Genomic DNA, 25,641 nt, shown 5'->3' with positions numbered 1-25,641 from the left:
TGGAAACTGCTGTTACAGCCCGATCTGATATCTCAAGGACAACATCTGTGCCAGGATCTAACCAGCCTCAATCTCACAGCCTGGAGGCTGAGAGGACCTTATTAGGTCCTGAGACCTTCTCTGAAAATGTCCTCCGAACTTTGTCTCATGCACGTAGTGACTCCACGAATGCTTCATATGCTCGTGTTTGGAGAATATTTCAAGCCTGGTGTACCGATAAACGGTTGAGCCCTACTAAGCCCTCTACTCCTCAACTTTTGGAGTTTTTGCAAGAGGGGTTTGACAAAGGTCTTACTCCTGGATCCATTAAGGTTCAAATAGCAGCCCTTTCAGCACATCTGAACTATAGACTTTTTCAGATTATTGAGGTAAAAAATTTCGTAAAAGCTATTACGAGATTGAGACCCAGGGTAGACAGGCATGTCGACTCCTGGGACCTTTCCTTTGTACTCTGGTGTTTATGTCTACAACCATTAGAACCTTTAGAGGAGGTAGAATTAAAATTTCTAACTTTAAAATGTACACTCTTGGCTCTTACTTCTGCCAAGCGAGTCGGGGAGCTTCAGGCTCTGGGATCGACTGCCCCGTACATCACCTTTTTTGAGGATAAAGTGATTCTAAGATTTTTGCCGGGATTTATACCCAAGGTTGCTTCATTCGTGAACATTAATGAACCCATTGTTCTTCCAGTGTTTTCTCCTTCAAATCCATCCCATCAGGATGTTGATCTTTCCCTTCTAGATGTACCTAGAACTTATTTACCTAAATAGAACAAGTTCTCTGAGGAAGGAAGAAAATTTGTTGATCCTATTTTCAGGGAAGAACAAAGGCAAAAAAGCTTCTAAGCCTTCCATATCAAGGTGGATATGTAAAGCCATTGAATTATGTTATTCTTCGGCTGGAAAATCACCTCCTTTATTTACCAGGGCACATTCCACTAGAGCGGTTGCTTCTAGTTGGGCGGAACGGTCCTCGGTGTCCCTGGAGAATATATGTCAAGCTGCGTCTTGGTCATCCTTATCTACATTTGTTAAACACTACAGAATAGATTCTAACCTTTCTGCTAGATTGGCCTTTGCTAGGTCAGTTCTTAATGCAGCGGTGTCAGAAAACCCACCCTTTGGGGATATTACTTGCTAGTTCCCCTATCGTTGTGAAGTCAATGGGACGTAAGGGAAGCGAAAATTATTATGTTAATTTGTTTTCCCTGAGTACCATTGGCATCACAAGTCTCCCTCCCTGTTTATGTTTTCTTGTAAATTACTGATGTATCTATGGGGAGGGGCCTATTTATACTTCCAGTAGGAGGGATTAATAAAAGCTTTGCTATTGTTTTCATTAAAATTCCTTCGTCCCAGGGGCTCGCAGGGGCGAAAATACACCTATCGTTGTGATGCCAATGGTACTCAGGGAAAACAAATTAACATAATAATTTTCGCTTCTATTTAAAAATGTCAAGTCTTCACATACTTATCAGCTGCTGTATGTCCTGCAGGAACTAGTTTTCTTTTCAGTGCTCTCTGCTGACATCTCTGTACGAGACAGGAACTGTCCAGAGCAGGAGAGGTTTTCCATAGGGATTTACTACTGCTCTGGACAGTTCCTGACATGGACAGAGGTGGCAGCAGAGAGCACTGTGTCAGATAGAAAAGAAAACACCACTTCCTGCAGGACATACAGCAACTGATAAGTATGGGAAGACCTGAGATTTTTAAATAGAAGTAAATTACAATTCTATGTAACTTTCTAAATCCAGTTGATTTTTAAAGAAAAAGATTTTAGCTAGATAACCCCTTTAAATAAAAATCTGATTTTCATGCAGTTTTACTTTTAACCAACAAGAACTGTGGTATTGATGTGTTAAAGAGGTATTCCACAGGCTGAATCACCCCCCCCCCCCAAGACTTACAATTCCTTTAATAGGTATGACCTTTTCTGTCTCCTTCACCCAGTTCTGAGCCTGCGGCTTTGTGCTAAAGACACAGAAACCTGTATAAGGTATGTTCACACTGAGGAATATGCATGGAATCCATAGCAAATTCCGCTTCAAATTCCGGCTGTAAAATATGAACTTAGCATTGTCCCATTGATTTTTCGTAGGATTTCCTCACTGTTGTTCACACAGGAGAATTTCCGCCTGGAGAATTCACATGTCAATTCTTTGGGTGGATTCTGCTAGAGGAATCCTATGGAATAAATAAAGTAGCTTCACCTTAGACTAACTCTCCTGTGCATTACAAATTGCATAACAACCCAGCCAGGACCACTGTTTACATGAGCCGTTTTAGAGAACAGCTGGAGTTTTCTGTGTCTTCAGCACAAAGCAGCAAGCAGAACTGGGGAAAGGAGACTAATAAGCTTATGACATGTAAGCAAGATATTGTTAGTTTCCAGGAGGTGGGATGGTTCAGTATGTATTTTACAGTTTAATACCCCTTTAGGCACAGAAAAAAACCTAATTGATACATCCTGGAAAGTCACTTTTTAATGAGTCCCACACTATCACACTATAAGAACAAAATACACTGTCTCGGCTACGCACATGCTTCAATGAGACTGAGCTGCAATATCAAAAACAGCCTTTGGTCAGGTGTGGCACTGTTTCTGGGATTTTTTTTTTTTTTTAATCCTGTACAATTGATTACATTTTCTGTATATGTTTGCTAGTAGCTATTATAATAACATATATTGCAGAGCTCTTCTATACAAACCTCCAATGGATGCCATTGAGAAAGCATAGAATGGCTTCCGTCACCCATAAGCTCCTATGTTAATGAAGAAAAAAAAAATGAAATAACATTGTATGTGTATATAATATATATAATTCACACAGTCAAAAATAGGACTGGATACTGTAAAAAAAACAAAAAAAAAAACAGAATCATAAAGCCTCAAAGTACTTTCCTATAGAGCTTGATCTGTAGCTGCGATCATCATACAAATTATATCATACAATTCTCCTGAGTATAAAGCTTGTCAGATGGGAGATGAATACTGTCAAAATAACCGTCCTGAACCGTTCATCAACTAAGCACACGAGGGTCACCTGAGACATCAGACAGAAGGGTCTGGGATATCATGTTATTAAACAGTCCTGTACAACTGGATAGAGGCGATGCCAGTGACTGTATTACAGGAGTATTACCATCTCAGACAGTATATGCCATAGATATTTGATAAATGGATCCTGGGTTCAAATCTGCATGGTGCTTATATGTTCTTCCTGTCCTGTGTAGGTTTCCTCCCATGCTCCAAAACATACTGCAAGGTGTATTTATAATCCAGGCTGTGAGCCCTAATAGGTTTTAGCTTTCTGCTCTCACTGCAGGATACCTTTTTAAAACTCTGTCAAGTTTACGATTCTCTTCTAGACATTGAAGTTTATTACAATGCTGTCTACCACTTTAAAACCACTTAAAAGTGTACCTGTCGTTATACATAACTTTTGACTTGTCATAGAGACATGTCAAAAGTTTTGATCGGTGTGGGTCTAAGTACCAATTGGAAGATAGAGCGGGGAGAAGATGCGCTGCAGCAGATCCAATCTCCGCTCTCAATTTGAAAAAAAAAAAAAAAAAATACTTTTTTTTTTTTTTAACTTAGAGCGGGGAGAGGGCTGGCTGTAGCTGTGGTCCCCTCCCCGCTTTATCTCCCGATGGGGAGTGCTCAGACCCGGACATGTCTCTATGACAAGTCAAAAGTTTTGTATAACAACAGGTACACTTTAAACTGAGGACAAGAGTGATGCTGTTTCTGGAAGAAAGTGGCCATGTTTTTCTAAACCTGGATATTCCCTTATCATTAACTGGAAAACTATGAAATTCTCCTGATCAACTAGCTATTTGGATCAATGAGGGTGTACTAGGAATGCTGTATCAGATTTACATTCATGGAGTGATGCTGTATAGTTCCTGAAGAGTTACAAGCTTACAGATGCATGGAGTGATCTACTGATGGGGTACAAAACTAAATTGGGGAGAGTTCTTCTTCCTTACTTTACTCTATAAAGGCACTGCTGGATAGTTCTCTCAAAAAGTGGTTCCGAGCACTGGTAGGGTAAGTCCCTGTCTAAAGGTAAAAGCCACCCATAATGCATGCAAAGTTATCTCCATACAAATAGAAAACCTATAAAGAAGGAACATTTTTGCAGGAAACCTGCCAAATATGACCCTTATTATTCTTATTGTACCCCAGCCTTTATCTGATGGTTACATCATGCTGCCTGTTTGTCCATTTGATCTACCAGCTTTCCAAGAGCCGGCACTAAGTGCAATGTCCCATTGTATCCATGTTGGACAACAAGCAGATAAACTGCTCATCTGATATTGCCCTGAAGTTCCCCATACACCTTATACTTTTGCCATTAATATACTGTGAATGACGCTCTCCGGATGTCGGTGGAGATAGGGATCGGGCACGATAGAAAATCACCGCCCAACCAATTTGCTCTGGGAGAGATAAGTGGCTATGAGAACTGTCTAGCTTCAGCGCACCCCTCCCTATAGAGAACACAGGAACACTTGGCTGTCTCAAACGTTCCTGTGTAGGGGAGGATGGGTCGTCAGTTGTTGAAGGTGTATGGGGGCTGTTTAAAAATAACAAAATAAACTTTAATCCCAAATAAGAAAAAAAGAAAATATAGTTTAAAATATTTATAACATAAAACCCAGTCTCCGATATAAAGCATCAGACACCAATAATTCTGAATATTCTGGAAGTCGAGTGGTTTCTTAAAAACTAACAGTAAAACAATTTTCTACACCTAGGAAAAAATTGAAAAGACTTTCAAGCTTCCAAATAGTAAAAAAACAACAACAAAAAAACTATTAAAATACCTGATCTTGACCCATTTAAGCACTTCTGCGTTTTGTTCTGTAACGTTTCATGTATAGACAGACGGTATAACACATTTACCACAGTTCATGTAATAGTCAGCATTGGCCTTTGGTCCACATTAAATGCTGAGAAAACTTTGGACGGAAATATTTTTGGAAAATCCCACATAAAATACAACTTCCTTCCCTTTACATCTTTGGAACACTATGGATAAATAACATATTTAATCTTTGGTAAAGGTATATATATGAGAGTAGTGCATAGCAGATTGCTTCAAGTACATTGTCACTAGGAAGTTGAGGTTCTCAAAGACTCAATGCTGCGTCCTCCAGAAATGATATTAATATGTTTCTGATGTGTCGTCCAAATCCAATGGCAGTAAATCCAAATACTTTCCTGGCTGAGCTGGGGGACTTCACCTCTACAAAGGAAAAGAAATACTCAAATATGAACAGTTTATGGTGGGAGAAAGAACACCTCTGGGTGGTTGGAGGGAAACCCCGGTGATGTCATTGATGACATCACAAGGATTCCCTCAGCAGAATGGGCTTGTGTCTGTGTATAAAGATCACTGTCGGAAAGATAATGCTGAGGGGGCATGGAACAAACTCGGAACAAATTGTCAGGATCACTACATATCAGATATTACCGTGCTCCCCAGGTAACACTTACCTGGGTTATTGTAATACATTAAAAATGCCAGTCCTGCTGCAACACTAAAGCATGCCAGGAAGAAGACAGGCCCTATAAATGGAAAACATACATCAGAATATAGAAAGTGAGACAGATCATAGGCACATAATAGCTTTGGGTCCATCATCTGAAACATCAAACTAGTAATAAAAAAATATGGCGCCACCGTTGTTCACAATGCATCTAGATAAGCAATTGTAATTATTTCTAAGGGTCTTTTTACATCAAGCAATCTTTGGCCCTTCACAGCCACCAACAAGCGCTTGTTTGCACTGCAAAACTAATCGAGTGGCTAGGCCACACACACAATCCCTGTATCGTTTGTGCAGCCATTAAAATACATTGCTAATCGCCACACATTCCCTGTTTACACAGAGAGATGTGCGGCCAATAAACAATTATTTATATGTAGGCCTGGTCAAAAGATGTGATCAGCTTAAGAGTGAGCATTTTCCTGTTCCACGGCTGATCGCTGACCATTTAACAAGGCCCAATGATCAGCCGAATGTGCGTTTCAAGTAACGATCCTTGACGATAACTGACTTGTGTAAAAGTGGCCTAAGCCATGTATCGCTACTCAAATAGATGAGTATAAAGCTATGATCATACACTGCTGGACAGCATAGGGGCAGTATAAGTACAAGCACCACAGGGTGACAATCTAGAGCTGGCCATAACATTTCAGATGTTTGTCATCCGAAGGAGTGGTCGGCTGAGAGCTACCTCTGCCAATCTCCACATACACATGAACACCCAGTTCAGCCATCTCCTGGCCAAAAAAAAAAAAAAGGATCAAGCATGTTGTAATTCAACATTTATAACACTTATCTCCCACAAGTCTATCTATCTATCTATCTAATTCAGGTTCAACCTGGCTTTAATCTAATGTGTATGGACAATTTAAAGAGGTTGTTCAGGATTAGAAAAACATAATGGGGGCTTTGCGCCTATTTTTTGGTGAATAATTACATTTTTCACCCATTTTTCTATTTCACCCATGGTTCTATTTATGAACCAGTATTCGACTGTCGAATATTTTTAAGATGAAACTTTTTTTTAATCTGCCTGTGTTGAGTATTCACCCAAAAATTCCCATAATCCGGGATTAGCGCCCAATTTATCATTTCCGACTTTTTTAAAAAATCGCACAAACAGGTGCAGGCCTACGTCTGGTCAATACAAAGTGAATATTATTGCGTAATTTTCGCAACTTTTTACTTAGGGTCCATTTACACAGAAAAATTATCTAACAGATTATCTGCCAAAGATTTGAAGTCAAAGCCAGAAATGGATTTGAAAAGAGGAGAAATGTCAGGCTTTACTTTATGACCTGATCTCTGTTTATAGCCCCGGGCTTTGGCTTCAAATCTTTGGCAGATAATCAGTCACAAGCTATTGGAACTAAATACACACCAATCCTTATTAGAATAGTTGCACACATTAGACTCCATTGTAAATGTCCCCCAATGTCTTTCTTCTAAAAACAGCGCCATTCTTGTTATCAGGTTGTGTGTGCTATTACAACTCGGCTCCGTTCACGTCAATGTAACTGAGCTGCAATCCCACACCCAAACTGTTCATAGAAGAAAGTAGCTATGTTTTTCTAATCCTGGTAGCTCTCCTGAACTACATTCATACTTGTATGCTTACCCTGTAGTCACCAAGTTAAGGGCCTTTTACACAAAGTGTGCAAAATATTGCTAAAACATTCGAATTTAAGTGATAATCTTCTAGTGTAAATGCAGCAATGATAAAATGGCAAACGAAAATTTGTTTGCATGTTAATCGCATCTTCTGAGTGGACTTCAAAGTCATTGTCAATTGTTCTTATGTCTTTCAAATAAACACTTATCGTATAAGAACACAATTGTAATCAATCTCAGTATATATACCAACACAATTATGATCATATTAACAACTTTTCCTAGCGATTTATCTCTGTCTAAATCGTTTAAAAGAAAAAAATCATTGCCTGTCACACTCTAAACAAGCGCATACGTGATTTATTTGTACCTGTAAAAGGACCTACTCACCATGGTCATTGAGGATGATTCTCTCCTGGTCTGGACTGATTTCTAAGGGATCTGACGTATCTGTGATAAAGAAACATCTAAACATGATGAAAAGGTTCTGGATTATACAGAGACAATGTGTGACTATGGAGCTGCCGAGTCTATGTGAAGCCTCAGTCTTACAGGCAATGCTAGTATCATAGGGTTCATTTATCCCTTCCTGGAATGGAGTTCAGAGGGCATGGGAGCTGCTGATCCATTCAGAGGCAATGGGACTGATGGAGATGGTGGAGTATACAGAGGATTGCTCCATGCAAACCAAGCACAAGGGATTCTACTTCTGTCTACTTCTGCTGGGATTCCCAGTGGCCACCAATCTAGTATCGGACTCTTATCCAGTAGGTAGGTGAGAAACTTTAAATATCAAAATACCCCTTGATGGTGCGTTCACACCTACAGGATCCGCAGCAGATTTCATTTAAATAACTGAACACAGCCTCAAATCCGCTGCAGATCCTGTAGGTGTAAATGCACCCTAAAGGAGAAGTCCGGTTTTATTAAAACATCAAATCAAATATGGGGGCCGTGGTTTGCCTCACCAGGCTTACCGTCTGCCATTCTACTACAGATCTGGAGGAACCCTACACAAATGTTTTTGAACAGTTTGATGTAAGGTTGTAATGCGATCTCAGACATGTTGTAATCGTAGGGAAAGGTCCATGCATCCTTACTGAGCCTGTAAAAACAGCTATTTCATCGGACCCTACTTGGGGTGGCATTGGGCAGTGGTCTAGCAAGTTTGTTGCCCAACTGGAAACTTGAAGTGGTTTTGTGACAAATGTCACCACAAGAGATTTGTTCTATGGTTTTATGGTGAATGTTATTTTTGTTTTGCTAATTACGACTTCGCACGAAATGTCTTTTTGTAACCTTTTACAATGTTCACAATCTGCTCTGTGTGTGGAGTTCAATTATTATGGGAAATGTTCTTTCCTTTTGTCTTTGTCACAAAAAAAAAAAAAAAAAAAAAAAAAATCAATAAAAAATTATCTGATTAAAAAAAACATCACATCAATGACTTCATCCCCCAATGGCTGACTGGGCTGGAGGATGAATGGTCCCGGTTTTGATGCTGCACTGCTGCCCTCCATCACTTACTCAGGTTGCTCCGGCTGGGCAGGGTGGCGTACACCCGGTCTGCATTGTTCTGTAGGGCCCTGTAGAACTCCTGACATTCTCGTTCCCCCGTTCCCTGTATATGCTTCAGCAGATCGGCCAGCCGAGTGCGGAGAGATATTTGCAGACTCCTAAACTGTAAATGATTATTTTTAAGAAGCATAGAGAACTGTATCCTTTACAAGGTAAATTTTACAAGGAAAAAAAGCAAAAATGTATTTATAAACTATGACTTTAGAAATCTTATGTTAATAAGATGCCACATATGTGACCAAAGCATAAACCTCCTGTATCCATCAGCCGGGCAGCTATCTCTCCTGATCATCCATCCTGCACATGAGAACACCTAGCTCGGCTGAGTGTTCATGTGTTCTGAATGGGAAAAGTCCAGGTGAGATGTTGCCAGATTCTTCTGGCTCTAAATTGCCTCCTCAAATAATTTAACATGTCAGATCCCTCTCTCCATCTGTTGGGAGAAGATTGGCCATTCCTGCTGAAATAGCAGGTTTGGCCGACTTTTTCCTAATGTGTATGGGGGCTTAAATGGCCACTCTCATGAATGAAAACCTTTGACATGTCACAGGAACCTAACAGAGAAGAGCCCAACAGCACCAGGGACTTGATCCAAGACGGCCGATGTAGAAAGGAGATGCATGCTGGAAGGCCCATAATCCCAGGTGTGAGCGTTAGACATACACTATGGTGGAGTCTTGCAGCATCCATTTTATAATCAACAAAGGTTTATTTACATAATTCAGTATTGTATTGGAGTCCTGGAAAACATGGAAACAGCCACACACTGTATTCCATGTTTTCCTGGCAGCCCTATGGCGGCATCCATTATCTGCCGTCACGGGGAAAGAAACCCAGAAAGTTTGGGTTCGGTTAATGCTGCCGACCCTGCCGATTTTGATCGGTTTGCTAAACACTAGTCAGGACTAAAATAATTCTACCTGCCACCACAACAGACAATTAAAGGGGTTATGCAGTGCTACAAAAACATGGCCGCTTTTCCCCCTCTCTTGTCTCCAGTTTGGGTGGGGTTTCTAAACTCAGTTCCATTGAAGTAAATGGAGCTTAATTGCAAACCACACCTGAACTGGAGACAACAGTAGGGGGAAAAGGGGCCATGTTTTTGTAGCGCTGGATAACCCCTCTAAAGGGTTAACATATTGATAACATTAACCTTGTTATCTTTACAGCTGCAATTCAGCTTGTTACCTTTTCAGCTTCCCTGTTGGAAAGAACCTGAGGATAGACACGGTTCAGCTGCAAAATGATTTTGTCCACAATCCTTTCGGTTAAGTTCCTATTACTCTTCAGGAACGGCGTGTCCTGGAGAAGCCGGTCACAATAAGAGTGGTCTGAAAAGAATAGGTAAAAAGCAGAATAATAAGTGCTATGAATTACCTATGAAGTGCTATGAATACAATTATCCCGAGCATGGCCAGAATGTACTACCCATAGTGTGCAGCCATACTGACTGGGTGCCAGGGTGTAAGGCTCATGGCTATGGCTTTTTTAGTTGGTTTCATTCATTCTTAATCATTCTTTCAGCTATCAATATTCCCAAAAGAAAAGCCACATTTTCCTATATTTTCACAAACAATCAAAACCCTTTTACATCACCCAGGAGACTCTCCGGAATCAATTATCCGATGCTAAATGCACTCAGGCAGGAACATGACATCTGACAGCCATTGTGCTACAAAGCTGACTTAAATAAGGCAATTACCGATTCCTTATGAGACCCAATGGCTGCAGGCACTGCTGAAATACCGAAGGACAGTAGATACTATACACTCTGTCTGACAGCTATTGTATTTATATTGATACCTTTACAGTAGGGATGGGGCACTATCAGCCCTCCAGCTGTTCCAAAACTACAATTCCCATCATGCCTGGACAACCAATGCTAATGTTAATGCTAATGTTTTGGCTGTCCAGGCATGATGGTAATTGTAGTTTTGCAACATCTGGAGGGCTGGAGGTTCCCCATCTCTGCGTTAGAGTGATAGATGTCCATTTGATTTGTTCGTATCCCTTCCATATTGCAGCCTGCATAGACGTCAAGATGCCTGATTCAGTTGTTCTTTTTGTCACGCATGACCACTTAGTTTCCAGAAGATAACGTCTGCCAGCAGCTGGGTAAATGTAGAAATATCATACATTTTCATCAGCTTCAGTCTATGTGTATTCACACCTTTAGTGTACATAGGCAGTATGAGCAGTTACCATGTGCGGAGGAGACACGATATGGTCTTATGTGTATATGCACAGCACCTTATCAGCTAGTGTCTGACACTGCGCTAATGGAGACTGCGATAACTGCGATGAATAGGCGAGGCACTCTCATTAATAGATTACATAGAATATGGGATTTGAAGATGGACTAAACAATACAGAGCCTAGCCGTTCTCTGCTGCGAACCTTAGCTCAGAGGGCTTGCCATTAAAGTTCAAGCGCTTGCAGTTACGACTACACTTGACGGCTTAGTGGTCGGGGGGCAGCCATTTCTAGTTAGCCCTTTGTTGTTACTTGTTACTTCTGTGCTGCTGACCTTGTGAATCATGCAGCTCTCAGCTGTCAGTCGTGTATTACCTATCACACGGAGATGTGCAGCCGCCGGCCGATCATTTTGGTGATCAGCCGACATTTGGCAGATAACCACTCCATGTAATATGGCCTTTTTGTCCCTGGTGTGTATATAAAAGATAGAGAAATGAGCTTCTGAGGAGAGATGACAATATCTGATATATGGACTATGCTGATGCTATATAGGTAACATTGTGGATTGGGATTCTCTGCTATAGAGGCTGCTGTAGAGTTTGGGCTCCATGATTATTTCTACACTCCCGACCCTCGCATTGCAATGTAGGAAATTTCCAACTTTACAGGGGCAGTTTCATCAAAGGAGACCTGAAGCTTTAAGCACCTTAGCAGAATCAGACTTTTTACAGCCAGTTTCTGAGTATTTTAATATCAATAATAATATGAATTACATCAGTAGAGAAGAACTGGAGAAAAGTTTTTATTTCTTTTTCCCCGGCAGTACTGACACAGTGCATACTAATCCTTCTACTGATCACTTGGCTGACTCATAATATTTACAGTATAATAACCAGTATCCCGTGCAGAATATTCTCCTTGCATATATAATAAACATCTGTCACAATAGGAAATGTGAATAATATGGATAGGACCGCGCTAAAATCACTGTCCTGCCGCAGCCAGTGACTAGCTGAGCGGGCCGTCACTGGATATTGGGCAAGGGGGTATATTAAACTTTTATTGGGGGTATAATGTTTTTTTTTAATACTTTTAAAACTTTTTTTTACACTTCTTTTCACAGTAAAATATGCAATCATTAGATTGCATGTACTGATCTATGCTATGCCGTAGCATAGCATAGATCAGTGTTATCGGCGATCTACGCATAGAGCCTGCCTGAGAGCAGACTATATGCATAGAACGCCAAACCGACAGGACAGAGGTAAGAGGCTTCCCCCGCCCGTCGGTACGTGCGATTGGGACCCCGGCAGCATGGCCCGATCACTCAGCGACAGATGCTTGTTCTGTCACTAAGTACCTTAACCCTTTAAGGACGGGGCCAATTTCAATTTTTGCATTTTCGTTTTTTCCTCCTTGTGCTTAAAAGGCCATAGCACTTGTATTTTTTCACCTAGAAACCCATATGAGCCCTTATTTTTTGCGCCACTAATTTAACTTTGCAATGACAGGCTGATTTTTTTCATAAAGTACACTGCAAAACCAGAAAAAAATTCAATGTGTGGTGAAATTGAAAAAAAAAAGGCATTTCTTTTATTTGTTTTTTTTTTCATTTTTACGCCGTTCGCCCTGGGGTAAAACTGACTTGTTATATATGTTTCTCAAGTCATTATGATTACAACGATATGTAACATGCATAACTTTCATTGTATCTGATGGCCTGTAAAAAATTAAAACCAATGTTAACAAATATATGTTCTTTAAAACCGCTCCATTCCCAGTCTTATAGCGCTTTTATCCTTTGGTCTATGGGGTTGTGTGAGGTGTCATTTTTTGCACCATGATGTGTTCTTTCTATTGGTACCTTGATTGCGCATATGCGACTTTTTGATCACTTTTTATTGCAATTTTTCTGGGTTTGATATGACCAAAAATGCGCAATTTTGCACTTTGGGATTTTTTTGCGCTTACGCCATTTTCCGTGCAAGATCAGGAATGTGATTAATTAATAGTTTATTTATTTAGTGTATATATATATATATATATAGTTTATTTATTTATTTTTATTTATAACATGGGAAAAGGGGGGTGATTCGGACTTTTATTAGGGGAGGGGGCTTTTTATTGATAACACTTTTATTTTTTTCTTTTACACTTATACTAGAAGTCCCCCTGGGGGACTTCTAGTATAATGGCCCTATTCCACGGGTCGTTTAGAGGAGCAATATCGTTCGATATTCGTCCCGTGGAATAGAGTGCAACGATCAGCCGACATCGTTTATGTCGGCTGATCGTTGCAGTCGCTTGTTTTTCAACATGTTGAAAAACAAGCAACTGATATAGCAGCGATCTGCTGCCGTCGCTCCGTTGAATAGGAGCATCGGCAGCAGATGCTGCTATATCCTATGGGCTGCCCGGACGATCGGCGATCACCCGGGCAGCCCCCCCAGCAGCTCCCCGCCGCCCCTCCCGCCCTCCCCCGCTCGCTGCCGCCGCGTTGAATAGCGGCGGCAGCGAGCGGGGAACGAGGAGCAAACGAGCGCTAATAGCGCTCGCTTGCTCCTCCAAACGACTCGTGGAATAGGGCCATAAGCACTATGATCTCTCATTGAGATCTATGCTGCATAGATAGGCAGCATAGATCGATGAGATAGAAAGCTGCAGCCGGAAGCAATCAAGTGCGGAGCCGGAAGGAGTAAGATGTGTGGATCCCTTCCTTGGGAAGTTGTCGATCCACGCTATAGACACCAGAGAACGGCTGCATCACGTAATCGGATGCAGCTGTCAACTTTGACAGCTGCATCCGATTACTTTATTAGCGGGCACGCTAATAGCCGCGGTCTCGGGCTACGAGCGGCACCCGGGACCGTGGCAGTTCAGAGAGCGGCCACTGCGCGGCCCCGCTCTGAACACATGAAGGCGTCCAGGGTCGCATAAGGGTTAAACGCCGCTATCACTATAGATTGTGTCTTTTAAGGGGTTAATGAGATGCAGCTCCCTCTTACTATCCTCAGCTCCCGGGACACTGATGTGTGTGGGGCGGCTCTCACTGCAGCGGTCCCGCACACATCAAACCCCTTCAGTGTCAGGAACATGCATCTATGTTCCTTCTGCACTTGGTATGTGCATCAGGAACTTATATCTACGTATTGCTGACGGGAAGGGGTTAATAAAAATCTGTATTGTAGCAGATTTCACTGCGAAACTCACAATGTGAGTGAAACGGTGGGTTTAATTGTGCTCGTAATCTCCTCCTTTCCTGTACATCTTATTTAAAAAATATAAAATACTAATCTTCTTGTGTCCCTGGAGATCAGGCCCTCTGCTCCTTGCTGTCCTAGATCTAGGAGTAAAAAATTGTCAAGCCCCCTACCCCTTCTTAGAACTTGGAGATCAGCAAAAGATCAAGGTTGGAAATTCTTTGTTTCTAACCATTGGCCGTTCATCTGACAGCTATTTCTTCCCACTTTATACACATGTGCATGTGTTCTCTAGGTGGAGATAGGAATGGCCAGTGGTTTATCCTATATAGCATAGATGGGGAAGCTAAAGCTTTAGCTGTCCAGGCATGACGACAATTGTAGTTTTGCAACAGCTGGAGGGCCGAAGGTTCCCCATCCCTGTTATACAACATAGATGGGGAAGCTAAAGCTTTGGCTGTCCAGGCATGATGGCAATTGTAGTTCTGCAACAGCTGCAGGGCTGACTGTATCCTTATTTTCCAGCCATTTTCCAGGCGGTCTTTGGGCTGTACCCACCCCCTCAGAGAGCTGCCAGCCTGTGGGATACAAATGCCGGTCAGTTTTGCTACATACAAAGCAAAATAACTCTGCTTTGCTCATCTATAGTTAAAATCATACATGGAATTTCTGGCATCTGTTTTAGGTCTTTTATTATATTTGTATGTAATAAATGTTAATGACCTTATAGTACTTTATGGTATTGTTTATAACCTATATAACATACATTTTATGTGCTTCACCTTCTGAAGACAGACCAATAAACTATGAGGGAATGTTTTAGGGCCCTATTCCACCGGACGATTATCGTTCAGATTATCGTTAAATCGTTCGAATCTAAACGATAATCGTTCGGTTGAAATGCAGTTGACGATTAACGACCGAACGAGAAATCGTTGATCGCTTTATAAGACCTGGACCTATTTTTATCGTTGCTTGTTCGCAAATCGTTCGCATTAAATAAGACATCGTTCGGTCGTTCGCAATAGATACGAACGCAATAGCGAATAAATACGGAAGAAGAAACGATCGCAATTACGATCATAAGTAACGATTATCGTTCCATGGAAATGAGTGAACGTTTTCAGGTCTTTCGCAATAGCGGTCGTTTGAGATCGTTAATCGTTAACAATTATGCTAACGATAATCGTCCGGTGGAATAGGGCCCTTACTGTCAAATCCTATCATTTTATTAACAATGAGACTCAGCACTTGCTGTATGAACCAGGGCGACTCCTACAGATATACATTTATTGATGTATTAAGGCTATAGTACAGTTTGCCCTGGACAGGATTGTGCTAATAGTTCTTCACACCAACTGTACATTGCTGGGATACCTTGGGATACCAAAACTCCAAGATGGCCATGCTAACATATACCACAGGTACCCATGGTGGCTCCACTGACTTTGATATCTTGGATACATTTCTTGGAACTGCTGGGTCACGGTCGCAGCCGCTTGTGGGTTGTAATGTGACCCTATCTAGTTACATTACCCTGCGTCACAGTCTGATTCCTGCATTGTGATACAGTGATACTCCTGTTGCAGTCAAAACTCCAATACAAGCCCGGCCTAAGGCCTTATTCACACGTCCTGTTAATTTGTCTGTAATTGCGGATCCACAGTTATGGACATATCTAGGAGCCACTGATTTCTATTGGGCTAGTTATACTATCCGTAGCTGCATGGATCAATAATCTGTTACAGAAAGAAACAGGACATGTCCTAGTTCGGACCGTAAGTGCGATACAGATTAGCCACAAAAGTCTATGGGATCCACATTTTTTGCAGACATTACGGATGTAACATCTGTAAATAATATGGATCACCTTAGTGTAACTATCACCTTCCTATTTTTTGCGGATCCACAAAAAGTACCAACGCAATTTATTTGCGGATTGCGCACCTGATATAGGATCCTGAAAAATGACTGAACGTGTGAATAAAGCCTAACAGACCTCTATGCTTGACCCATTTCTTAAAAGTGCTAACACCTACTTGCAAAGTGTAAAGAGACTTTCCCAAGCTCCTGAATTGCAGCCAGAAAGTGCCAGAGATTTGTAATTTACTTCTATTAAAAAATCTTGTCGTCCAGTACTTATCAGCTGCTGCATGTCCTGCAGGAAGTGGTGTTTTCTTTCCAGTTTGACACAGTGCTCTCTGCTGCCACCTCTGCTTGTGACAAGAACTGTCCAGAGCAGGCGCAAATCCCCATAGAGAACTTTTACTCCCCAGACTGGAAGGAATACAAATCTCTGTCATCAGTTGATGAGAATTTTTTTTTTTTTTTTGCTGAACTACCCGTTTAATTAGGGTCAGGAATGGGAGAGGGAGCGTGGAGGCATTCCACCAGGCAGCAATTGAGGGGCTTGGGAAGGCCTCTTTACACTTTGCATAGAAGAAAAAAAAATCTACATTCTAGAAGCACAGACGGCTATATGAAAGGTAACACGCGTCTCCTTGACCTAACAGCTGACTTACACTGCCAGAAGTTTATAAGGTGAATTACAGCTGACAGTAGGGCTGCGGGCGGGCGGTCCGGAGAGGGTGGGTGAGGTGAGCGGCAGCAGCGGGTAGTATGGAGAGGGGCGGTGAGGTGAGCGGCAGCAGCGGGCAGTCCGGAGAGGGTGGGTGAGGTGAGCGGCAGCAGCGGGCAGTATGGAGAGGGGCGGTGAGGTGAGCGGCAGCAGCGGGCAGTATGGAGAGGGGCGGTGAGGTGAGCGGCAGCAGCGGGCAGTCCGGAGAGGGGCGGTGAGGTGAGCGGCGATGCGGTGCTCCAGCTGCTTATCCTAGCTGAACTGCCACTGACCGCCCCTTACACGTAGCGTTCCTGCCGCACACAGAGGTCCCCGGTCTCTGGAGGAGGCCGCAAGGACTGCAGAATAGGGTGATCGCATTACTGCTGGTCCTGGAGCTGTTCAGGAGGATCGAGGGTGCACTGCAGATCCTGCTGTACAGCTCCAGGACGCGCAGCAACGCAATCACCCTATTCTGCAGTCCTTGCTGCCTCCTCCAGAGGAGGAGGGAGGAAAGTGCATGTGCCGGGGGTGAGAGGAGGCAGAGGAGGAGGGGTGTGTGCCCAGCTGCCCCAGTCGTCCCTCAGTCGCCCCCAGCTGCCCCAGTCCCCCTCAGTCACCACCAGTTGCCCCAGTCCCCCCTCATTCACCACCAGTTGCTCCAGTCTCCCCCAGCTGCCCCAGTCCCCCCTCATTCACCACCAGTTGCCCCTAGCTGCCCCAGTCCTCCCCTCAGTCACCACCAGTCTCAGATCTTATGGTCTTGCACCCAGCCTTCATCCTGTGACCCTGGCTGATATCATTTATCTTTTCATAATCCATTATTTCATCCCGGGGGTAGTACACTGGGCACTCAGGACAGCCTCAGGACATTATGTGCATGTTACAGGTTACTGTGATAGTAAGAATAGAATGTAGCAGCTTTCTATTACATGTTCATTACCTTAACTTCACACTGTTTTTTTACACATGAACACGTTTTTTTCTTTAGATTACATCTTATGCTACATTCACACGTCTATAAATTTTGGGACCTACAGATGGTGAATGCCTGCCCTGGATTGTTTCCCTGCCCGGCATGCTGTATCAACATGCTGGCAGCGGGGAAAATGTTTGAATCTCCGCGGATCTGTAATGACAAAGTATAACTTATAACACTGACAGAGGTGGCAGCAGGGAGTACTATGTCAGACTTGAAAGAAAACACCACTTCCTGAAGGACATACAGCAGCTGATAAGTACTGGAAGACTGGAGATTTATATATATCAAATAACTGTTTGCAGAACGGCACTGTGCGGCTCAAGGCTCAGGTAGGGTGCACAGCCTCACGGTCCCAGACCCAGGTCCCGAAGGTAATCTAACAGAATATAGGAAAAGGCGGCACTCCAATTACAGTGAATAAAAGTGGTTTAGTTTATTCACCCAGTATGCAATGTTTCAATCTTCCCAATGAGATCTTTGTCAAGCAATTGCTTGACAAAGATCTCATTGGGAAGATTGAAACATTGCATACTGGGTGAATAAACTAAACCACTTTTATTCACTGTAATTGGAGTGCCGCCTTTTCCTATATTCTGTTATATATATATATATATATATATATATAACAGATAATTTATATGACAAAGTTGTGAGGTTTTTATTGTGCCAACTACAGAGCCAAGGTTAATGAGATCTGGAGTCGGATTTGTCCTCTTTCTGCCGTCTTATGTACACTTCATATTCTGGACATGCTGCTCCAATAAAATCAAAGTCACAGCGTCTTGTAAACCTCGGGCACAACACTGCTGACAAGCTCAAAAAGACCCTTTAAAAATGCAGGACCTTCCAAAGCGTCTGGTTCTGCCTGCAAATAACAGATAAGGATGACAATGTGTGAATAGAACAAACCCTGTGTGAATAGACAAATCCTGCGGGGAATATATAGGAGCTACATTAGACAAGCAAGGCTAAAGTCTACAGCTAGCCAGGGCCGTTTTTAGGGCCTGGCAACAGCTTGGGACGCCAACAGCAAGGCACCCTCACTTGGCCCCATCACCTGCCCAGACCGTCGCCCGCCCAACCGCAACACCTGTTCTCATGAGGTCCGCATATACTTTATATGGTCAGCCTTTGCTACCTAAGGCCCCCTTTAGGGTACAAACCCACTTGACGTATTTGCTGCGTGAATCAGTCTTAAAAATAAGCAGGCAAAACGCAGGTTGGCTTTATACAATTGTTCTGCGTTAAAATACGCAATTGCGTATTTTTGAAGCGTGAAGCTACATGCGTTTTTCGCACAGGTTGTCAACAACTGATGCTTTGCTAACAACAAGCTTCACGCTTCAAAAATACGCAATTGCATATTTTAACACGGAACAATTGTATAAAGCCAACCTGCGTTTTGCCTGCTTATTTTTAAGACTGATTCACGCAGCAAATACGTCAAGTGGGTTTGTACCCTTAGGCTATGTTCACACGTCGTATGAGACTGGCTGTTCCGTGACCCCGGCCGGGTCACGGAATGGCCGGTCTCTGGCCGGATCATCTCGGCCGGTACTTAAGTACTGGCCGGATGATCTTTCCAGCCGCAGAGCTCTGAATTCACTGAATTCCGGCCACAGAAAACTGACATGTCAGTTATTTGCAGCCCCACATGGGATTCCGGCCGGAGCGTATACGATGTGTATACGCTCCGGCCGGGATCGCATTGAAAGTAAGGCATTGTTCCACCGCGCCAAAAGTACGGTCGGCCGTACTGTTACGTAGTGTGAACATAGCCTTATGCATCCTTGAAATTTATTTTCAGGAAATTTGGTTAAATTTCTAGACTCATAGGGCTCTATTGAGCACTGGTACCCTTCAGGGTTTTACCTGAAAGGTGTCCATGCTGGAAAATAGCTCTGGAAAATATGTACTATATTTGTAAAGAATCCAGGCACGGATGCCCCATGGAACCCTATGGGGGCATCCAGAATTCTGGAAAGCTTCAGATTTAGAATCTGTCCAGCCTTTCAGGTGCATTACATGGCGACATAGGCTGGCACCAGAACCCGGACAAGTGGTGCTGACGCTGGCCCTTTAACTATATGCTGTCTCTCCTTACCCCTCCATACATACGTATGCTTGTCTCAACCTATCATGTATATGTACTGAATGCGAAATAGGAGTCTGGCAGTGGCATATCTCCATTAAGTAAATAAATGCAACTGCATGATCCTTCTCTTCCTTCACTATGTGTCATTGAGAATCAAGAGGCCCTCATAGACATTAGCTGGTCGGCAGGTTTGTCCGACATTAATCCAATGTGTACGGTTACCTACAAATACCACAGAAAACGTTAGAAGACAACGAAACAACCTTCAGCAGAACAGAAACGTGACACACCTGTAGTCCCTAGAAACAGTTCATAGGAAGAAGTGTGACTGCAAAAGACTGAGGGGAGTTTGTGGCTCCTCATACCAAAAGCCTCTATACTAGCAGTAAGCGGAGGGACGGCATTCTTCTCACTGGTAACAGCAGGAAACATATAGCTAGAGGTCCTCCTATCCTGACATTATGGCATATCCTCATAATAGATGCAGGTTCTACCTCTAAAGGCCCTATTCCACAGAACGATTATCGTCCGTATTCGGCCGATATTCATCCTGTGGAATAGAAGGCCTCGATCAGCCGACATCGTTCATGTCGGCTGATTGTTGCAGTCGTTTGTCTTTCATGCACGTTGAAAATCAAACGACTGTGATAGCCATCGAATAGGAAGCGGCGGCAGCAGACCGCCACTATCCTCTATGGGCTGCCCGGACGATCTAGCGATCACCCGGGCAGCCCCCCCCCCCCGCGCCCCCGAACAGTACAGAGACCTAATGTTAGTGAGAACAGTAATAGTGTCACCCAATGCAACCCATCTGCTTTTAGTCGTCATTTTTCTAGCACAGGCTACATAATAATAGGAGTATTGTGACTGGCTGCTGCGGGGAACTCATCTACCTGTGTCTGCGCTTCTTTTCTTGCACGAGTCTAAATACATTCAATGCAAAGAAAAATATGGCCATACAAATGATTAGTCGTCCATGTATAAATGGTGACGCTTTAACCCTATGCTAAGTGCCACTAGTGGCTTTAGCAAATAAAGTCTATGAGGTGTCTGTAAAGATTCTTCTGACCGCCCAGTAATCACAAGGATGGGGTGCCCGTGTCCCCCTTTCTTTATAATCAGACTGGAAGGAGTGGTAAGTAACCAAGGCTGCAGATGAGTTAGATGCACTCCATAGAAATCTATAGCAAATCCAGAAACAGTATCCAAAGTCATCGCCTGGCTTAGAGGTCACCAGCCTGTAGCTCTCCTGCTGCTGCAAGACTACAACACCCAGCGAGTTCTGGCAGATGGTGGTTGTAGTTTGGCAGCACTTGGAAGCCACAGCTCAGAGATCACTACTGCAGTCACGTCTAATAGTGAGGGATACAAATAGAGATGAGCGAACCTGGAGCATGCTCGAGTCCATCCAAACCCGAATTTTCGGCATTTGATTAGCGGTGGCTGCTGAACTTGGATAAAGCCCTAAGGCTATGTGGAAATCATGGATATAGTCATTAGCTGTATCCATGTTTTCCAGACAACCTTAGAGCTTTATCCAAGTTCAGCAGCCACCACTAATCAAATACCGAACGTTCAGGTTCGAATGGACTAGAACCCGAACCCGGTTCGCTCATTTCTAGATACAAACATGTAAGTACTGAGAGTTCTGAGATCCATTATAGTACAGAATAGATACATAGTATAGTATAGGTAGCTATAATCTATATCCATCAGGGACTGCTGGCAGCTGAGAAGTTATTGTATGTGACCTAAGGGCCTGGCATGGGGTCTGTATGTGATCGCAGCCCATATTATATATTAATATTATAGATTATATATCTATGTGTATATAGCACTGCGCAGTCCAGTCTGTTGTGTCAGCAGCTCGTCCTCACATCACCCCTGACCGATGACTGAGCCACTTTCATTTTTCACACCTATTCACCTATAATAACAGTATGGACACAATGTTATCAGACATAAATCACTGGTTACAGAGTTGTAGAATGTGCCTGTCCCCTCCTGCCGGCAGAGGATAAGTGGTGGTCTCACAGCTCGGCACAGGATAAGTGGGTGTCACACAGCTCGGCTATAGGTGGTCTGGGATCACTGACCTGCCATGGTGAGATTAGGAAGTGCTGCAGCCTCCTCTGGCTGGTAATACAATGCTGCAGCCTCCTCTGGCTGGTAATACAATGCTGCAGCCTCCTCTGGCTGGTAATACAATGCTGCAGCCTCCTCTGGCTGGTAATACAATGCTGAGGGAGAGAACTTCCTTGTTTGGCTGTCAGTCTGTCCCTCCCCTCCATGCCTGGGATGCCTGTCAGTGACAGCAGCAGACTTCTGGCTTGGGTTACACCCAGAGAACCCTCCTCCCCTCCGGTTAAAGTGGAACTGGATTTCAGCTGTGGTTTCCCTTCTGGGCTCCTTGCTACAGTCCTGTCTCTGCCAAGAGGCAATGTTTGGGAAGTGTTAACCCCTTGTGTGCAGAGCTGTGGCTTCACAATGAAGTATACAGCAGAAGTTATATCCACGTGACTGCACTTGGTGTGTCTAGCCGCCCACGTCACCACTTATCTGAGGACTGACTGGAGAGATCAGCCGGCAGCCACTGCTTATTCTCACCTTGAACGCTCTTAACCCAACCAGCTTCTCTAGTAAGGCGACATTCACACGGGGCAGATCCACTGCAGGTTTTCCGGAATGGGTCAAGAATCTGCGGAATATATGCTACACCGGCAAAGTAAATGAGATTGTAAGAAATCTCTTCTAAGGGTATGTGCACACTGAGTAATTCTGACAGAAACTCTGTCACGGAATTCTTCCATCCGTCCAAAGAATGATCTTCTTTGGGCGGGTTCAGATTACGGAAATTATGAAACGGAAAATACGATAAATTATGCGGAATTCCGTTGCCTGTACGCGCTCAAAGCCACGCACCTTGCTGCCAGCTCCATAGATACCATTCTATGGGCCGGCTGATTCCGCATTCTGCTGAAACAATTGTCACGTCAATTCTTTCGGCACAATGCGGAATCAGCCGGCCCATAGAATGGTGTCTATGGAGCCGGCGGAAAAGCGCGCGTCTGTGAGCGCGTACAGGCGATGGAATTCCGCAGAATTTATCCGCGAGAATCCTGTAGGCTGAACCCGCCCGTGCATAGAATGGAGTCTATGACACGGGCGGAGACAGGCGCGCCCGCCACAGTCCGCGAGCGGGCTCCAGCTGAGATTTCCGCAACTGAGTTTCCGTCAGAATTACTCAGTGTGCACATACCCTCACGCTGCAATAAATCTGCAGACGACCAGGGTGCACACCTTAAGGGTGAGTTCACACCTACAGGATCTGCAGCAGATCCGCAGCATATTTGATGGTGCAGATTTGATGCTGTGTTCAGTTATTTAAATGAAATCTGCTGCGGATCCACAGCAGAAAATACGCTGTGGATCCGGTAAGTGTAAACGTCCCCTAAAGGGGTAGTTCACACACAAAAAAAAAAAAAGCAATGCTTTCAGATCAGCTGGTCCCAGAAAGTGCCAGAGATTTGTAATTTACTCTATTAAAAAAATCTCAAGTCTTCCAGTACTTATCAGCTGCTGTATTTTCTGCAGGAAGTGGTGTATTCTTTCCAGACTGACACAGTGCTCTCTGCTGCCACCTCTGTCCACTGTCCAGAGCAGTAACAAATCCCCATAGGAAACCTCTCCTGCTCTCCAGACTGGAAAAAAAACCACAACTCCCTGCAGGACATACAGCAGCTAATAAGTACTGAAAGACTTGAGTTTTTCTTAACAGAAGTAAATTACAAATCTCTGGCACTTCCTGGCACCAGTTGATTTAAAATAATTGTTTAGGCGTGAACCACCCCTAAAGGGGTTATCCAGACCTTCTTCTAGAAACAGCACCACCCCTGTTTGGGTGAGGTTTGCAGCTCCGTTCCACTGAAGTGAATGAAGCTGAACTGTAATAGCAGACACAACCTGACGACAGGGGTGGTGCTGTTTCTGGAAGAAAGCAGCTGTGGTTTTTCTAATCCTGGATCTTCAGCCCATTTCTTTCTGCTCTAAATTTTGCTGCAAAACCAACAGATTTACAGCAATATTCCGCCCCTACAGCCGCAGTGGCAAATCTGCGACAAATATGTCAATTGCTTTCAATTTGGTGCATCTGTAGTAACAAGTCCATCATATGTTATAGCTGCTTCTGGGTGATAACTAATATACACCACACCGCCATGCAGCTTTCCAGCCTCCTGACCAGCAAATGTGCAGGAGGGATGATGGGAATTGTAGTTCTGCAATAGAAGGTTCCCATGCCTGGCATAGATGATCCAGCTGTCGTAAAACTACATTTCCCATCATGCCTGGACAGCTATAGCTTTATATCTGACTGCCAGGAATGATGGGAATTGTAGTTTTGTGACAGCTGGAGGGCTTGAGTTGGACACTTGTGGTAAGAGAAACCATAGAAAAGCTTCTGCACAGGAAGGGGTTAACTTGTGGTTCAGAGCATTGGTGACCTCACCCCCCAGTGCTGAGGAAACATATCACGTGTTGCGTTGTAACCCCTAGCAACCAATCAGCTGACAGCTTTCAGTTTCAAACGGCTTCATTTGATTGGTTGCCATGGGCAACAACTGGTTCCCTCTACTACCTGCCTTATGTTTCCATCAGCCCTGTTCTCTATCACTGATGCCAGCCGGGCCCCCGGGCGCTGTCATGTGACATGGCATCTGATCGTGTGACACCGTGTCTCTCCCCGAACACGTCTGCCGTTTCTCTACTCACATCGGTACCGGGGAATCATCGTCAGTCCCGGGGTTTCCGCTCATCGCCCGAATTTTAGGGGTCAAAGTCCTTTCCTGCCGAACAAAGTGAAACTGTGTCCTCCCGGGTCATCACGTCAGCAGCGCTGTAATACACGCGGCGTCCACCAGGGGTCGCTTAGGAGGGAGCGCTCCTGGCACGTGAGGAATGCCGCCGGCCGTGTACGCTGTGCTGTACTACTAGGACTACAACTCCCATCATGCCCAGACAGCCGGTGTTTGCCAGCCTGTGGCTCTCCAGCTGTGTTAGCTTCATGGAGAATTGTCTACCAGTCTGCAACGATCGCTCAGCCTCCAGCTGTGGTAAAACTACAACTCCCAGCATGCCCTCATATACAAAGGTAGTCCGGGCATGATGGGAGTTGTAGTTTTTCAACAGCTGGAGAGCCATTAACCTATTTTTTGTATTTTATTTTTTGAGCCAAGCTATGGTAATAGTTTACACAGTGATTTTTGTATGTGCTATGTGTGTATGGCAGTACCCTATGGGAGAGGGCACAGGATATCACCGCCAGCTCTTACAAAACTGTGCAAAATACAACATTTAGGCTAAATTTAGGCTAAATTCACACTATAGAATATGCTTTAATCCTCACATGGTTATAACCCGCAGCGGTCAGATGATAGGTTACAGTCAGTGGTGGGATATGGACCGCTCTGCCCACATGTGGCGTATTTCGGCTTAGTGGTGATTTATCATACTGGCGGCATGCTCGGCCTGGCTATTATGGCGGTTTCATTAAGAAATGGTGGTCTACCTTCCCTAGACTTTTTTAGGGGGGAAAACAACACCAGGAAAACACAATATTTTGTCATTTTCCTCCTCATTTCAATAGAAATCCTGGAGTCACATGATGAAAGAGTCACAGGACTTGCCATGTAAAGAGCACAGGGGATAAAACGGCAAAAAAAGCCAATACTAATACACACTAGATTAAAGGAGAAGTCCTGCAGATTATAAAATTGATAACCAATTGAAATTGATAACAAGTGCTAACTTACCTCTCCCTGGGCCTGTTGTGAGCGTCGGGACCCTCGTCAGAAGGAACATTC

General features: G+C 43.7%; 1 protein-coding gene across 2 annotated transcripts; it reads right to left on the bottom strand.

The window, feature by feature from the left end:
* Positions 1 to 1,815: 1,815 nt before the first annotated feature.
* On the bottom strand, positions 1,816 to 24,738 carry CARD19 (caspase recruitment domain family member 19). Of its 2 annotated transcripts, none has more exons than XM_069967069.1 (6): positions 24,551 to 24,738; positions 9,939 to 10,081; positions 8,700 to 8,853; positions 7,563 to 7,622; positions 5,509 to 5,580; positions 1,816 to 5,257 (listed from the first exon to the last, which is right to left on the bottom strand). In XM_069967069.1, exons 1-6 carry the CDS (start codon positions 24,567 to 24,569, stop codon positions 5,142 to 5,144), a joined length of 564 nt encoding a protein of 187 aa, XP_069823170.1. In that variant the 5' UTR covers positions 24,570 to 24,738; the 3' UTR covers positions 1,816 to 5,141. The 2 variants fall into 2 exon arrangements, with proteins under 2 accessions (XP_069823170.1, XP_069823171.1); XM_069967070.1 differs by lacking the exon at positions 24,551 to 24,738 and adding an exon at positions 21,877 to 22,553.
* Positions 24,739 to 25,641: the final 903 nt, after the last annotated feature.

Source organism: Dendropsophus ebraccatus, chromosome 4 (genome assembly GCF_027789765.1).
Source record: "Dendropsophus ebraccatus isolate aDenEbr1 chromosome 4, aDenEbr1.pat, whole genome shotgun sequence".
Taxonomy (NCBI): Eukaryota; Metazoa; Chordata; class Amphibia; order Anura; family Hylidae; genus Dendropsophus; species Dendropsophus ebraccatus.
The sequence above is the reverse complement of the archived record's forward strand: the minus strand, read 5'-3'. Positions and strand labels throughout refer to the sequence as shown.

What these genes read in the sequence shown, in the direction of transcription:
- CARD19 (XM_069967069.1), bottom strand. An exon ending in CCAACAGGGAAGCTGAAAAG is followed by an intron (nt 8,854 to 9,938) that starts GTAACAAGCTGA and finishes AATCATTTACAG; the next exon opens with TTTAGGAGTCTGCAAATATC. An exon ending in GCCCAGCCGGAGCAACCTGA is followed by an intron (nt 7,623 to 8,699) that starts GTAAGTGATGGA and finishes TCTTTATCACAG; the next exon opens with ATACGTCAGATCCCTTAGAA.